The sequence below is a fragment of the Leopardus geoffroyi genome, chromosome B4, assembly GCF_018350155.1.
Source record: "Leopardus geoffroyi isolate Oge1 chromosome B4, O.geoffroyi_Oge1_pat1.0, whole genome shotgun sequence".
Taxonomy (NCBI): Eukaryota; Metazoa; Chordata; class Mammalia; order Carnivora; family Felidae; genus Leopardus; species Leopardus geoffroyi.
The window spans coordinates 136,818,890-136,834,831 of record NC_059341.1 but is presented as its reverse complement, the minus strand read 5'-3'; the positions used below and the strand labels follow the sequence as shown (position 1 = coordinate 136,834,831).

Genomic DNA, 15,942 nt, shown 5'->3' with positions numbered 1-15,942 from the left:
TCAAGGAGCACCCCCCCCACACACACACACATGGAAATGTGGCGGCCAGATTCCAGCTTCCTTAGCATCCATTCCAGAAACTTGAGAGCCTCCCCTGAGGGATATGGGGGACCCAGTCAGGATCCTGTGTGGCCGCCCGCTGCCCCCCGCCGCCCTGAGTGGGCCCCATCTGAGGGACAGAGTACAAGAGCCCATTGATGGTTGAATCCCGGTCCTCAACAAAGACTCAGTGAGCACCTACTATGCGCCAGGCGTTTCTACTAATTCATTTTATTTTCATGGATTTTTTTTAATTGCAAAAGCAGTGAATGCCAATTGCAAAACTTTTCCATGCCCCACTGTGGGTACCCAGTAGAAAGCAAAAGTTCCCACTGGGGACCTCCAAGAAGGAAAGTCATATTCACATTTGGAGGTTGCTTTTTGAGACTTCTTTATACAAATACACACAAGCAGAGAGCCATTTTCAGTCGTGCTTTTACAAGCAGGTTCACATACAGATCCTGGTTTTTTTTTTAATGTTTATTTATTTTCAAGAGAGAGAGAGAGACAGAGCATGAATGGGGGAGGGGCAGAGAGAGAGGGAGACACAGAATCCGAAGCGGGCTCCAGGCTCCGAGCTGTCAGCACAGAGCCCGACACGGGGCTCAAACCCACGAACCAGGAGATCATGACCTGAGCCGAAGTCGGACGCTCAACCGACCGAGCCACCCACGGCTGCCTATTAATATTCTATTGTGTTCGTGTCATAACTGACTCAGCCATTCCCCTCTAGAAAGCTCTTTAGATTGTTTTCGACTTCTCTTGGTGTATACGGCACGCATTTCTGTAGAGATTCCCGGATGGGCAACTGTTGTCTCAAAGGTTGTTACATTTTATTTTATTTTTCCTTTTTATACAACACATGGGTGAAGTTGCCTAACACAGGCCAATCTTAGCTATTCAGCTCGATACACTTGTCTCGGGTATATACCTGTGTTATCCCCACCCAGGCTAAGATACAGAATGCCTCCAGCACCCCCCAGAAGCGGGCCTTGTGCCCCGTCCCAGTCAATCGTCCACTCTAGAGGTAAGGAAGGAGAATTTCACATTTTGACAGACGAGCCCTCCATAAAAGCTGCTCTAATTTACCTCCTGTGACAGCACCCAGCACTGTTCAGCCCTGGGTGTTATTGACCTTTGTCTTTTTGGCCAATCCCCTTGACCTAGGTGACCCCTTTGATGGGAGTGGAGCCGGACTGCCTTTTCTCCAACAGCACCCTCTGCTTTGGAAACTCCTCCTCTGTAAACTGCCGCTTTGCCTCCTTGGTGCATTTACTCTGGTCCCTCGAGAATTCATTCTCTGGGCCATCTGGAAGCTTGGGATGGGTCTGAGCACCTCCCCTCCCCGTACTCGGCTTCACACTTCCAAATTCTTTACCCTGCAAGTTAAAGAAGAGTTTAAGTGTTCTGCTGTGTTTACTTCGGGGTACCTACCTTGCTGGTGTTTTTCCCTTGAAACCCCTTGGAAGTGTTGTTTAGTCCTAACTGGGCCTCGGTTTCACCATCTAAGAAATGGGGATAGTCACACCTTCATGGCAAGGGTGTTCTGTGAATGAAGTGAGGTTGTGGCCAGTCGGCCTGTATTAAGAATGCAGTTAGTGAAGGGTTACAGCAGGAAGGGTGACCGGCCCCAGCCTTTCCCCATTCTCCCAGCCCTTTCGAGGTTTCAAAGTGGAGCCCCTGGAATGGGATTCCTGTTGCCAAAAGGCACGGGATGACTGGGGATTTAGAGACTCCAAGGTCCGCAATACTGAGGATCCCAAAGTTTACTTGAAAGCAATTTGCTCAAATCTTTGTGGCCAAAAAGGGTCTAGGCTGTCCTTCAAAGAATGTCCCAAAGAAGCTTAGTAGGTGCTGCATGATTAAAATGAAGGAGGGGTGCCTCGGTGGCTCAGTCGGTTAAGCTCCCAGCTTCCGCTCAGGTCACAATCTCAGTTCGTGAGTTCGAACCCTGCATCGGGCTGTGTGCTGACAGCTTGGAGCCTGGAGCCTGCTTCGGATTCTGTGTCTCCCTCTCTCTCTCTGCTCCTCTCCCCGCCCCGCCCCCCACCCCGCACTCTGTCTCTCTCTTTCCCTCTCAAAAATAAATAAACATTTTTAAATAAAGAAAGCAGGGCACCTGGGTGGCTCAGGTAACTACTTGGAATTCTCTCTCTCCCTGTCTCTCTCTCTCTCTGCCCCTTCCCCATTGGCACGCACTCTCTCTGTCCCTCTCAAAACAAATAAGTGAACTTTAAAATAAATAAACAAATAAATAAACTTTAAAATAAATAAACAAATAAACTTTAAAATAAACAAGTAAATAAACTTTGAGTAAACAAACAAATACATAAAGGAGGGAAGGGAATGTGGTCAAATCAACGTGACGCTCACTGGGCCAGGCAAAGACACAGGACCCGTCTGCTGCAGGGTCTCCGAGAGCCCTTCATCGGCCACCATTTGGGAGGATTCTCCAAGAGGACGAGGCGGGTACAAAGTAAGGCGGTTCCCAAGTGGATTTGACCCTGGACTCCCAGAGGAGCAGGCTTTCGCTCTCAGAGAGAGCCACCTGCAAAGAGGACTCAGGGTACGGTTACACGGATGCCTCAACCCGATTCACAGTGCCCCACCCAGGGCAGAGGGATCTTTCTAGAACACAAATCTGCCAGCTGCTTCCCTTGGCTAGAACCCTCCCATGGTGCCCCAGCACCTTCAGGATAGAGCTGGAGCTCCTGGGGAGCCAGACTGGCCTCCCTTGTCTCTGCCTCCAGGCCCCCGGGCCCACCTGCTGAACTCCTATTCATCCGACAAAACCCGACTTACCTCTTCCGTGAAATTTTACCCTCGCGCATGCCGTCCCCCCCCCCCCCCCCGTGCCACCACGCCTGCCGCTTTGGTGCCTGCTCCCTTCACCTTAAAGCTGCACCTTGCACAGGCCTCAAATACCTCTCTCAGAGGTAACTATCGACTCATTCCTATCCCCGACTGGACTCGAAACTCCCGCAGGGCAGAAACTGCCAAGAAGAGCGCTCAGCGTAGCTCAGCTATGCTCAGCTCAGCAAGAACAGTGAGTGCTTGGTAAATGTTTGTTAAAACTCTAACGAATGGCACCCAAACAAGAGCACAGCGGTTTGAAGATGCGACTTTCTTTTCACTGAGTGTGGCGGATTGATTATCTAGGACCAGAACCTCAAAAAGGAAGTCACGTGCTCTCAGCCGAGGTGTTTTTTTTTTTCTTCTTACTTCTCTCCTACAGCAGATATCTGCCTTGCCCCCTCCAGCTATGGCGCCTCCTTTGGGAACTCTCCAGCCTCGTATGGCCTGCATTCTGGTGGGTTCACCAGACAAGGAGTTCAAACCCCCCTGGCCCAGGTGGGCGTGTGACCCTAGCTTCACCCACTAGACTCATTGCATTGCCGGGAACTTGAATCTTGACTCGAGGACAGAGGCTCTTTGGAGCTGGTTCATCCTGGGCCCGGAGAGCATGGCCTTGGTTCCTTCTGCCTGAACTTCTGCCTTGGTCTCTGTTCTGCCTATGTTTTATGTTGTCCTTTTTCCTCCCAAAGGTACCCGCCTCCTTGCGAAAGATCTTGCGTAATTTAAGTTATCCAGACTCACATTCTGTCACTTGCAACCGTGCTCCTCGTCTGCAAGCGGTGCTCCCTGTCCCACCCAGGTTGGCATCCTCCCCCCTCTTGTTTACATATGTTTCTTGGCACTTTATCCTGCCCAAGTTTTATATCAGTATTTATTGAGTGCCAGCTGTATGCCAACAGCCATGCCAGGAACTTCCCGTGTGTCACCTCATCCATCCCGCACTGAGCCCCCGTGATGAGAGCATTTTATTCTCGTTTCACATATGGTGACGCTAAAAAGCTCAGAGGCTCTGGAATTTCCTTGAGGGCACATAGCCGGTTACATGGTCGTGTCCACCCAGGTCTAAAACCAGCTCGTGCGGCCCGTTGCAGGAGACCTGTAATATAGCAGAGACAAACAAGGGTGGTTTTGGGAAACTGGGCCCTCTGGCTGGAGTCTTGGCTGCTTCCTGCAAAGTTCATGCACCAGAGTCTTTCTCTCCAGCCTGGGCTCCTTCGTCACCGGCAGGGACGTGTCCCTAGCGTCTGTGTCCCTAGCATCTGGCATCCTTTCTTTCCAAATAAAAGGAATCTTCCTCCGTCTTCGTGGGGCACTAATACAACTCAGTAGCTCTTTTTTTTCTTCAACCATTTAAGTGGGACCAGCACAGCTCGGAGGGGTGGGGGTGAGAGGGGTACTTAATTTTCTGGGACTCAGTTTCTCCGTCTGTAAAATGGCGGATTTGAAACGCCTGATCTCAGCCTTCGACTATGAGGATCAAACAAGACGATGGGCGTGAATGGTAAGCTGTGAAGTCCCGCACAAACACCCATTGTCACTACCAGCGTGACCTGCCCTGTGAGACTAGTTACCAAAGAGCTCAGTTGACCTTGGAGGCAGAGCCAGGGAGCCCAGGCCCCCTGGTCAAGCCCCCTCAGGCCAGTTTTTTTCACTCCCTCAACATTCCTGGGAGATAAGGCTGCCAGGCAAGAAAGCCATAATGGCTCATTGTGCACGGGGTGCGGGGAGGGGGGTGCGGGGAGGGGGGTGGCGCGTCCATCCCCAGCCGGCCGTGGGCGGCTGTGGGAGACCTTTATCGTGGTCACACGAGCCCCTCCTCCTTGGTGTGAGGGGCATTCTTGAGTCCAGGCCTGGGACCAGAGAAGGGCTGGCACCTTCCGTTAAATGGCCAGACAGGGCAAGGCCCCCCGAGGGTGGGAAAGCGGTGGGTTTCTGGGCCACGAGCCCTTGACTTCTGTTTGGTCCCCGGGAGACCCACCCTGGGATGTCGCTGACCAGCACTGGTGCCTCCTGATTGTGTGTATCACCACTGCCACCAATTAGCCCGAAGAAGATGTCTGAGGGATTCCAGAGCCATGCCTACTCTCTGTGCCTCCTCTGCTAGACCCCTTGCTGGGCACTGGTGACGGGAGGCATGGAAAGGGACTAGTGACCCCTAATTCACTCGTGGCATCCTCACTCTGTACCGAGGATCATGGCTTCTGCCCTGTCCACAGCCACGAGGTCCTTGCCTGGCTTCCTTGGAGGACTGTGTAGTCTTGGGTTTTGAGGGTTGCTTACAACTCAGGCAGGCAGCATTGTGCGTGCCAGGCAGTGGCCCCAGAGGGCAGAAGAGATTGAGGATGCGGAGAAGGGTCCACAGGTTCGAGAGACACTTAGGAGGTAAGATTGACAGGTCACGGTAACACTTTTCTGAGAAGCAACGTAGCAACAGGTATAGAAGCAATTTGGCAAAAGCTGCTGCTTCCCTTCCACCCAGTTATTCCACCTCCACAGATTTATTTCAGAGTGACGATCGGAGGTGGGCACAGATGCAGGTACAAGGATGTTCCGCTCGGTGTGGTTTATAACGCAAAAAATTAGAATCCGTTTAGGCTGGTTAAGGTAAGTTGTGGCGCATCCTTGCAATGGAATACTTCATAGCCAGTTTTTTAAAATTACGTTTTAAAGTCTATTTGTTTATTTTTGAGGGAGAAAGAGAGAGCGCAAGCGGGAGAGGGAGGGAGACACAGAATCCAACGCGGGCTGCAGGCTCTGAGCTGTCAGCACAGAGCCCGACGCGGGGCTCGAACCCATGAACTGCGAGATCGTGACCTGAGCCGAAGTCGGACGCTTCACCGACTGAGCCTCCCAGGCGCCCCTTAATTTCATGTTTTAAGTGTATACGCTCATAGAAAAAAAGACTGGAAGGAATACAGCAAAAGGTTCATTGTCATCCTCTCCGGATCTTTCCTATGTTGAGCAGACGTAACTTCTAAAATTGGGAAAAGTGTTAATTTTAGGTAAAAGGTGTTCTTGCACAAGTCAGCATTTGCAGAGCATGTGGTGAGAACACACTCATCCCTGCACCTCCCACAACGCTGTTTAAATATTGCTGGCAGCACGGGTCACCCTGGTGCAGGGGACTCAGACAGGCTCTACTGTGGATGAAAGGGAATTTGAAGGTCCAGTCCACTCCATGGTTCTCTGAGACAGACTTCCCATCTTGGCATTGTGGCTCCTTTTGAGATTCGGGTCCTGGGGCAAGAATCAGCTCCTGGGAAAGAGCTTCGCTGCCCACCCCACCCCACCCCCCCTCCCCGTGGTGCCCTCGCCCCACTGTCGGCTGTGTCCCACCACCCCGTCTCAGTTCTCTGCACAGCCCTCGTCCCTCTGTTAGGCTTTTCTTGTTTCTGGTTTCTTGTGGTCTGTCCCCCCTCCAGCAGACTGTGAACTCCACGAGGGCAGGGATCCAGCCTGGCCGGCTCACTGCTGTATCTCCAAGACCCAGAACAGCGTTGGGAACAAAGGAGGTCCTCGGTAAATATCCCTTGACTCACTAGACTACCTGGCCGCCGTGGGCTCACTGCTGACCCCGTGGCTGGGACTTCACAAATGTGATCCTTGGAGAGTCTCACACCTTCTCCGTGAGGTGGGCATTCTTGCTTTTAGCAGGGAAGATACTGAGTCACAGAGAAGTGCCGTGGCTTGCCCAAGGCCACACAGCAAGTAAGCGACAGAGCGGGGATTCAAGTCCTGATCTGCCAATCCCCTTCTCTTTCCCTCCACTCCGCCGCTGAACATTTCAGACTGTGGGTCAGAGGGAGGGTCCAGGAACTGGACAGGGTATCACGAGCCCCCAGCTCCTTCTCATCCTGACTCTGACTGGCTGGGTCGACCAAGGGCAACATTTCCCATTCATTCATTCATTCATTCATTCATTCCTGTGTGACCTTGGGCAAGGCACTCAATTTCTCTGGGCTACACTGCACACCTATAAATGAGGATAACAGCGCCTACCTCATCCGGTGATTGTGGAATTACATGAATTAACATATATCAAGGGTTTAGAACAAGGCCTGGAAAGGGTCATTTACTGATGGTGTCATTTCATGGAGATATCCCCAACCCTACGCATCCATTCAGCAGGACACTTATGGCTTCAAGAGATGGGAACTAACATAATTGTCTTAAGAACAGAAGGCAGGGCTCAACCAGGGCCTCAAACACTGTCAGGTCCTTCCTTTCCCCTCCCCTCTCCTTCTCTGCTCTCTCTCTCTTCTCTCTCCCTCTCCATCTCTCCCCTCTGCTTCTCTCTGACTGATGGATCCAGCCTTTCAGGCCAGCTGTCTACATCATCGCAGAACCACAGTGACGAGAGCCTATCCGGACACCCATCCTTACTGTTCCATGACCACATAGGGAGTAGACACATCCACCAGCCCATGTAGAGACTCCCAGGGAAGGCGTCTGATGGGCTTGGCGTAGCCACAAGTCCTCGCCTAGACCAATGATGTGGCTGGGGGCATGGGATACAAGAAATGGCCCATCCAGAGCCACCTGTCCACCACTGGGCCTTGGGTCTGGAAAGGATACTAGGTGACCGGGAAGTCTAACTAACCTGCTCATCTTGACCTGAAGAGGAGACAGATCTATTAACCAAAAATTTCAGGTTTCAAAGCTGAACCAGTGCCCGTGATGGGGGATCATGCAGGGCCCAAGGGCCCCAGACCACCCATTCTGACCCCCTGAAGACAGCGGTCCAACTAGCCAGTCCAGCTTCCCCATGGGGCACAGAGGATAGAGACAGCCAGGAGAAAGTGGGCAGTTGGATTGACTCCCCAAAGCCCTGGGTAGGACAGGGCACCTCTGAGGGCAGGGCATCTGAGCCGAGCATTGAGTCTGAATGTGCCAGACCTATGGGATGGGAAGGGTATTGAGAGAGGAGGGAAGGAAGCATGCTGTGGCCCAGAGGCGTGAGGCAGCGTGGAAGTCTACCAGGCAGGGGGCTGAGGATGAACAGGGCCACAGGGTCCCGTCTCTCAGGGTCTTGGGCGGACTCTGTCCCGTAGGCAGCAGAGTGGAGAGGTCAGGTCGGCCTTTGGAGAGCTGACTCCAGCTAGCCCGGAGGGACGAGTTTGAGCCTCTGTGGAGTCACTTGCGTGAGAGCTGGTGTTGTCTCAACAAGCCAGTGGCTGAAGGGATGGAGAGGAGAGGTCACGAATGCAGAGCTGACAGGGTTTGGTGCGGGTGGTGAGGAGAAGAGGCAGGGAGCCCTAAGGGGAGCTGACCTGGGCAGTGCGGTTAGAGGTGCCTGAGGGGGGCAGCAGATCGGTGAGGCTGGGCCTCAGTTTCCTCGTCTATCAAATGAGTGTGGGGTGGGCCGCCTCTAGGATTCATTTGCACGGGGTATGGAGTGTGTATGTGAGTCATATGACCCCTTGCTTTCACTTCTATACAGCCCCTTCCCAAAAGTGAGGGACCGCCATCTACACGGGGGGAAAAATTCTTTTTGCACCTGTTGGAAAGATGAGGGAACATAAAGTTGGGTGGTGCCTAAAATCAGCCCCATGAATTATGAACTGTGGCCAGTATGTAGAAACCATTTTTCTCAATAGCAAAGCCAAAAGAGGAAAACCTCGTGCCTTCCAGAGAGGAGCACTCTTGTGCCCTTTGAGCCTTTGAGGGAGTTTTATTAACAGGTAATGGTGAAGAGTGTCATCGGAGTCCAGCAGACCTCGGTTCAGATCCCACCTCTGCCATTTGTTAGCTCTGTGGTCCCAGACAAGCGGCCTGAGTCTCTGTTTTCTCTGGTGGTTAGTTGGGGGGGGGGGGGGCGGTTTCAACCCCTCGGGATGGAATGAAACAGCGTGCATGTGCACATGTCTCAGGTACACAGGGACACTAGAACATGGGAACGACTGTAATCACAGGGGAGGAATTAGTAAGGAGGTCAGGATATGCTGCGTGCCCGAACACAGGTGGGCCATCTCAGAGAAGTCGCTAGAATGTGAGCAGGAGATGACCAAGGTCCTGGGGACTGAGACCCCCATTTGACAGCCAGGGCTCAAGCCAAGAAACCCAACTGGCGGGGCCCAGGGTCACGGAAGGATTGCAAGAGAGATTCTCCTTGAAGGTCTAAAGAAGTGTGTGGCATAAGGGGGATTATTACAAAACCCCATTTTTAATAGGAAAGGACAAGAAAGCCTCTAAACTCATGGAATGACATTTCATGCCTGCAGAGAACTTTGTTTCCTCAAAGAACTTTTGCAACTGTTATTAATCAAGAGACTTCTTCTTGAAGAAGTTTTCTTTTTAAAGTAAGGTATTCTTTTGCTGAGGACTGGGGTCAGCAGGGACAGCCGGGTGGCAGAGGCTGCGTGCGTGCGTGCGTGTGTGTGTGTGTGTGTGTGTGTGTGTGTTGGAAGGAAGCCCCCCTCTTCCTCAAACTTCTGTGAGGCGTCACCAGGGGGAGCTAAAGGGCCCCGGAGGCCAGCGGTCCTGCCAGCCTGCTCAGCTTCCCCCGCAGGGCAGAGGGGATGAGGGTGGCCAGGCGAGCAGGCAGCGGGGTTCACCCCCCAAAACCCCATCAAACAGCCAAAGAATCTTTATCCGCTCCCTGGAGCAATGTGAATTCTCGGTTACGTGACTTTCATTCTTGTTTCTTTGTTCGTTCATTCACTAATCCTTGCTTAGACGTCAGGGGGGAGCTGCAGCCCCAGATGCAGATGGGGCGTGAACCCCGCCTTCAGGAACCCCCAGTTTGGGAAGAGGGAGCTGTGAAACCCCAGGTGAGCCAGACTCCGATGAGGACAGCAGCCCCCAGGTGCGTGGGGCAGAGGTGTGGGTAGAGGAGAAGGGTGAGCTTTGTGAAGAAGGGCATAAAGGGCGCTCCCAGCAGAGGGAAACACACAGGCAAGGGCCCAGGGGTGTGACAGCAGGACGTCTGTGGGGCCCTCTTCGCCTGTGGTTCCGCGAGGCTGGGACTGCTGCGCGTGCCTTGTTAGCGGCACAAAGCATTCAGGGCTTGCTTGGAAGGTGATAGGGAGCTATGGAGTGTTCCCTCCCAAAGTGACTTGTCGGGTTCATCCCTAGACCTCCACTCTCGTGGCTCAGTTTGCAAGAGCTGTGAGATACCCCTTGCTGGAGTCCAGGCATACGTGTTCTCACCCCGGCCAACTGGTCCTTGCCCCCCGTTGCTGCTGTCTCCGTGGGCAGCTCTCCGCCGTGTCACCATCACAGACGTGCAATGCTTTACAGTTTTCGAGGCACTTCGAGAGCATTCACTCCTCGGTCCCTGCCTTCTTCAGTGGATGCTGGCACATTCTCCTGACTATCAGGAAAATATCCTTCTCCTGTTTTGTGCCCCACGCTAGGGTCTCGGATGCCTCCGTGACCGACCCAGGAGCAGAAGTGACCGCCCGTTTCTCTGCCACCGCCTTCGGTGCATTGGTGGGGACTCACCAGTGTCTCTCCTCTCCACTCCCGTCCCCTGCTTCCTGACTCCTCTGCACGGACCACAATCTCCTCCTGGAAAGAACCATGTTTTCTCCATCTGCACACCTTCCACCAGTCAGGCTGGGGACTAGAACTTGGGATGAGGGAGAGCTGCCCCGGGGTTGTGGAGTCACAGTCTAAAAAGCTGTCACCCTGCCTCCATTCACTGCTTGATCTGCGGGGGAGGGTGGCGTGGGGGGCGGGGGGGACAAAGCCTGGAAGAAAATTCCTCTGCTGTCATCAAGCTTGGGAGCCACCTGGCCAGAAGCGAGGGGCCCCTGATGAACAGGCCCTTTGAAAGACATTGTTTCTGGGGGCGCCTGGGTGGCGCAGTCGGTTGAGCGTCCGACTTCAGCCAGGTCACGATCTCGCGGTCCGTGAGTTCGAGCCCCGCATCGGGCTCTGGGCTGATGGCTCAGAGCCTGGAGCCTGTTTCCGATTCTGTGTCTCCCTCTCTCTCTGCCCCTCCCCCGTTCATGCTCTGTCTCTCTCTGTCCCAAAAATAAATAAACATTGAAAAAAAAAAATTTTAGAAAAAAAAAAAAAAGAAAGACATTGTTTCTGATCAGTTAGCGCCCCCCAAAAGGACCTCGCCCTCAACCTCACATTTCTTGCCCCGTTACTGATGCACAAGACCATGTGCATTTCTGAGGGAGCTTTCTCCCCCCAGAAACCCAAAACCATGCAGTTGGGAGGAGGACAAAATAAAGCCTGCAAAGATAATGGGGTCTCCCAAATTAAGCCACCAGCCAGGAGCAACCACGCAGAAGGAAATGTCTGGAGTCACAGGGCTAAGGCTTAGAGGAGGCAGAGAGCAGCACTGCCGTCCCCTCTCATTCCTGGACAGCCACAGCTGACCCTTCCTGGCCCCCTTTGCCTCAGCCACCAGGCCACTGCCATGAGCTATTTGTGACACGAAGTCAGACTGGGAGTAAGGGTGCCTAGACACACACGTTCAATTTCCAGAACGGCAGTGACTGTCTACAGAAGGCCGTGTGAGTGTGCGTGCAGGGTGTGTGTCCGTGAGGGTGCGTGTGATTGTGTGGTGTGTGAGAGAGAGAGAGAAAGAGAGCACGTGTCTGTATGTCTGAGGGCAGTGTGTTGGGAGGGGTGTGTGTGTGTGTGTGTGTGTGTGTGTGTGTGTGTGTGTGTTGGGGGCAGGGAAGGGAGCCGGTATGGAGAGGGAAGCTAGGCGCAGACCGAGACGGGCAGAGTGGACAAAAAGAGGAAAGTCTTGTCTTTGAGTCTGGCCTGGAGAGCAGGAGAAGAAAAAAGGAGCTCCTATTGGTGGTTGTCAAGGAGATGGGCCTTGGGGTTTGCCGAACTTTCTTTCCTTAAAGCGTCCTGCCTCGGGCTGAGAGGGACCATTTATTTCCAGCTGCGACTCCTGGGCAGGGGTCTCTGTCGAGGCCCAAAGGCCGACAAGTGTCAGGTGTAGATCCCAGGTCAGGCCAGAGCACGGCTTGGGCTGGAAAACGGTGATGTTCCTCCTGCCCCCCAGCTCATCCCTGCCGGAGTCTGTCACCGCGGAGGCCCCAGGCCCCGAATTCTCAGGGCATCAAACTTGGCTGGCTAAGAGGTCAGCCCGCAGATGGGCTGCGCCCAGACAGGGACTGACCGCAAAGTGGCATTGTCCGGCAAGGAGCTTTCTAGACGCCCCTCCTGGATGCGGCTGCCGCGGCCGTCCTATGCCGCGCGCACACTTATGAGCCACTGTCCTTTGGCGAGCGGTAAAAAGTTCACTTGTTTTGAAGGCATCCTCGTGATTTCTTCCTTTCTGGCTTCTCCGCCGCTGCATCGCCCGCGCTGGGCACACAATAGGTGCTCAATAAACGTTCACCCAGTGGATGAGTGCGCAATGCTGCTTTGCGCGGTCCCATTTCTTCCACTACGAATGGATGTCGCCGGGCCTTTCTCAACCCCTGAGGGCCGGTTGGCAGCCCCAAACCCCCCCCCCGCCCCCCCGCTCTCCCTAGAGGGTGCGTGTTGCAGAGGTGGGGGTGCTGCCCCCGGAGGGGCGGCCGCGCTCGGCGACTGGGGCCAGGGCGGGCGGCGGGAGGGGGCGGCCTCCGAGCGAGCCCCAGCTCGGCGGAGACCCCGCGCCCCGCGGCCGCACGAGCGGGCCCCGGCCCCCACCCCGCAACCTGCCGCCCGCCCCGAGCGGAGGGGGCGCCCCCGACGCCCGCGCCCGCCCCTCCCCCCGCCCCCCGCGGCCCGGCGGCCGGCGCCCATTGGCCGGCCGCACGCAGAGCCCCGCCCCCGGCGGCCGCGGGCCAATGAGCGCGCGGCTGTCAGCTCGTCAGCCGCGCCGGCTCGGTGGCTGCGAGCCCGAGCGGTGGCCGAGGAGCCAGCAGCGAGGAGCGCTCGCCGAGCGGCCGGTCGGAGGGGTCCCCGCGCCCCGCACGCCCGCACGCCCGGCCGGCCCGGCCAGGCTCGCAGCGAGCATGGGCGCGGCGGCCGTGCGCTGGCACTTGTGCGTGCTGCTCGCCCTGGGCGCGCGCGGGCGGCTGGCGGGGGGCAGCGGGCTCCCAGGTAAGCGCGGAGCCGGCGGGCGGCGGGCGGCGGGCGGCGGGCGCGGGGTCCCGGGTGGGCCCCCGCCCCGCGCCGTCGGGAGGGCTGCAGCCCGCGCGGCCCCGCGCCCCGCCCCGCCTCTTTGCAGAGTAACTTCTGGGGCGGACGCCGGGCGCCCCTCCCCGACCCTCCCCGAAGCCCCAGCGGCCCCGGGCGAGGGGGGGGGGAGGGGGGGGAGGAGGACGCCGGGAGCCCGGCGGGGGCCGCAGCAGGGGCGGGGTGGGCTGGGGCCCCGGGGGAGGGGAGGGGAGGGCGAGGGAGGGAGGAAGAAAGAAAGCGCGACGACCGGCCGAGGGGAGCCCCGGCGCTCTCGGACCGCGGGCGGGAGGGAGTGGGGACCCCGGAGCCCGACGGGCGCTCCCCGCCCCCCCCCCCAGGGGAGAGGGGCGCGCGGGAGCGAGGAGGCCCGGAGGGGAGACGGAGAGGAGGTGAGCCGGGGATGAGGACCGACCTAAAGAGAAAGGGGGTGGGGGAGGTGGTGGATAGAGGGACGGACCGACAGAAAAAGAGGCACAGAGGGGAACACACAAAAGGACCCAGAAAGAATCCCAGAGAAAGACGGACGCTTAGAGTAGGGAGGAGACCAGAAGACCGGAGGGGAAGGAGGAAACCCGAGGGAGGAAGGAGGAGGCAATGGGCAGCTGGAAAGAAAAAGACAGATAAAGGGACGGGCTAAGGGATGGGGAGGAAGAGAGAGGAGGAGAGGCAGAGGCGGGGGACAGCAGAGAAAGAGACGTGGGACTAGGGGTGGGAGGGGAGGGAGGGAGCAAGACCGACAGATGGGAAAGACGGAAGGATGGACGTGTGTGCAAAGCGATGGACAGACGCACAGACGGGAATGGGGGGACAGAGGGACTGACACAGAGGGAAGGAGATGGGTAGGATCCAGAGGGAGGGGAGACCAGACTTGGGACATCAGGGAGGAGGCCCAGGCAAGGGAGGCGGGAGGCACCGAAGAAGGGAACAGCATCCAGAGCCTTTGGGCATGGGTTGGGGGCAGGCAGCAGAGGCGAACACAGCAGAGGGGCGCCCCAGGATTCCACAGGCAACTCCCATGTGCCCACTCCTTCCCCTCCCGCTCTCTTGGTTGTCTGGAAGGGGTGCTCCCGGAAGGGGTGCTCCCGCAAAGCTACAAGGACAGCCTCTCCACCCACCACTTCAGAGGAGCTTCCTCCCTCTCTCCTTAGGGGGTAGGGTGGGGTATCCTGCCTGCTTCTGCTCCTGCTCTCCTCGGCTATCTCCGGACACCCCCAGGCTGCCATGCTGGGCTCCCTGAAGTCTGTATTTGCTGGCATGGGAGTCGTACCCTGAATAAGGATGCCAGGCCATTTAAACTGTCCACGGCTGGAGCCCAGGGAAGCTGGGCCCTGCTGCCTACACTCCCCCTCCCGGTGTCTGTAGGTGTCTCTCTTGGACTTTCGGGTCCTTCACCCCCTGTTTCGCTGTTTTTGTTATGTGCCTCTCTCCCGCTCTCTGTCCCTCCCCTGTGTCTGTCTCTGTGTCCCACCCCTGGAAGCCTCGTGCCTGAGACAAACCAAAGTCAAAGCAAACAGCCGGTGATGGAAGGGCTGGGCTGCCCTCCGGAGGGGGTCCCCAGCCCTGAGCACGGAGCAAGGCCCAGACCGGGGGAACACATGGTCCCTCTCCCCAGCCCCCACCTAAAGACATGTTTCGAAGATGTGTTGGGGGTGCCCCCCACCCCAGCCCCTCAGCTAACGTTCATCCCCTTCCATCCCCACGAGGATACCTGCCTAGGTCAGAGATTAGCGACAAGGGCGAAAGGGGTCCCAGAACCGCAGGCGGTTTCCCTCCCCCTCATTCCTGTGCGCTGACCCTTGGGATGTGCATCCGTGGCCCTATTTCCCCACTGGTCCTAACTCAGAAGTGGCCCCAGCCCTCCCCACTGGAAGGATGCAGACTGGCCCTCCCTGGCCTCTGGCTTCCTGCCCCTGAGGCTGTGCTGTCCCTGCATGGGGGTCCCTCTGTTGTCATTCCCAGGAAGGGGCTGTTCTGCTGGTCTGATGTTCCTTCTGGCCCCTGGCCTCCTACACCCACTGCTTCCCAGCTTCCGTTCCACCTTCCTTTGGGCAGCGACAGAGAATGGGCCGCCGGCCTGAGCAGACACCATGAGCCTGAAAAATGATACCACCAGCTGTGTGTGTGTGTGTGTGTGTGTGTGTGTGTGTGTGCATGTGTACAGAAGTGTTTCTGTTGTGCTTCTGGCTGATGCCTCTCTTCCTCTGGGGGAGGCTGGAGCCTTAGGGACGTAGGAGAGGAGCTTTGCCCTCTTAGAGAGACCCCCCCCACAGACTTAGAACCCGATGCCAGCCAGGGGGGTAATCCAGAGTGGACAGTCTTGAGAACCAGACAGTCTCGGGTAAGGCTGGAGTCATAAAGGGTGGGGGTCACTCCAGGACTTCGCCACGCTTGCCCCTGGGTGGCTGCCCTCAGGGTAGCTGCTGACGGTTCCTTTTCTGCTCTTCTGAGTCCTTCTATCTGTCATCCAACTGTATTTTATTCATAGCTAGCTGGAAGTAACATAGCACATAGAGCTCTAGATCTGAACTCCAGTCTCTGCCCCTAATGAACTACTGACCTACAACAGACCTCTCTGGGCCTCAGTTGCCTCATCTGCTAAGGTTCTTCTGGCTGTGCTATCCTGTGTCCCGAGGGTCCTTTCCCTGTCTGAGCTCTGTGCTGGTGGGGAGGGAGGAATGGGGGGGATGTATGTACAGATACACAGAGTCTATTTTGCGTTATTTTGGCCAACAGCTATTTCAGACGGAAGGTGTGTATGTGTGTGTTGGGGAGGGAGGCGAGGAGTGTCGAGAGCCCTCAAAACCTAGACTGAACTTGGGGCATCTGGGTGGCCCAGTCAGTTAAGCGTCTGACTTCGGCTCAGGTCATGATCTCACGGTTTGTGACTTTGGGCCCCGCGTCGGGCTCTGGGCTGACGGCTCAGAGCCTGGAGCCTGCTTCGGATTCTGTCTCCCTCTCTCT

At 56.4% G+C, this 15,942-nt stretch overlaps 1 protein-coding gene across 3 annotated transcripts in view; it reads left to right on the top strand.

Annotated features, from left to right (window-relative positions):
* The first annotated feature begins 12,705 nt into the window (after window positions 1-12,705).
* Window positions 12,706-15,942, top strand: part of SCUBE1 (signal peptide, CUB domain and EGF like domain containing 1) — a 131,956-nt gene continuing 128,719 nt past the window's right edge. For 2 of the 3 annotated variants that reach the window (XM_045465794.1, XM_045465793.1), the window contains exon 1: window positions 12,707-12,903. In XM_045465794.1, the coding sequence (XP_045321750.1) occupies window positions 12,816-12,903 (88 nt within the window). In that variant the 5' untranslated portion in view covers window positions 12,707-12,815. Of the gene's footprint in view, window positions 12,904-15,942 lie in introns of all 3 variants that reach the window. The other variant, XM_045465795.1, reaches the window with a different exon arrangement.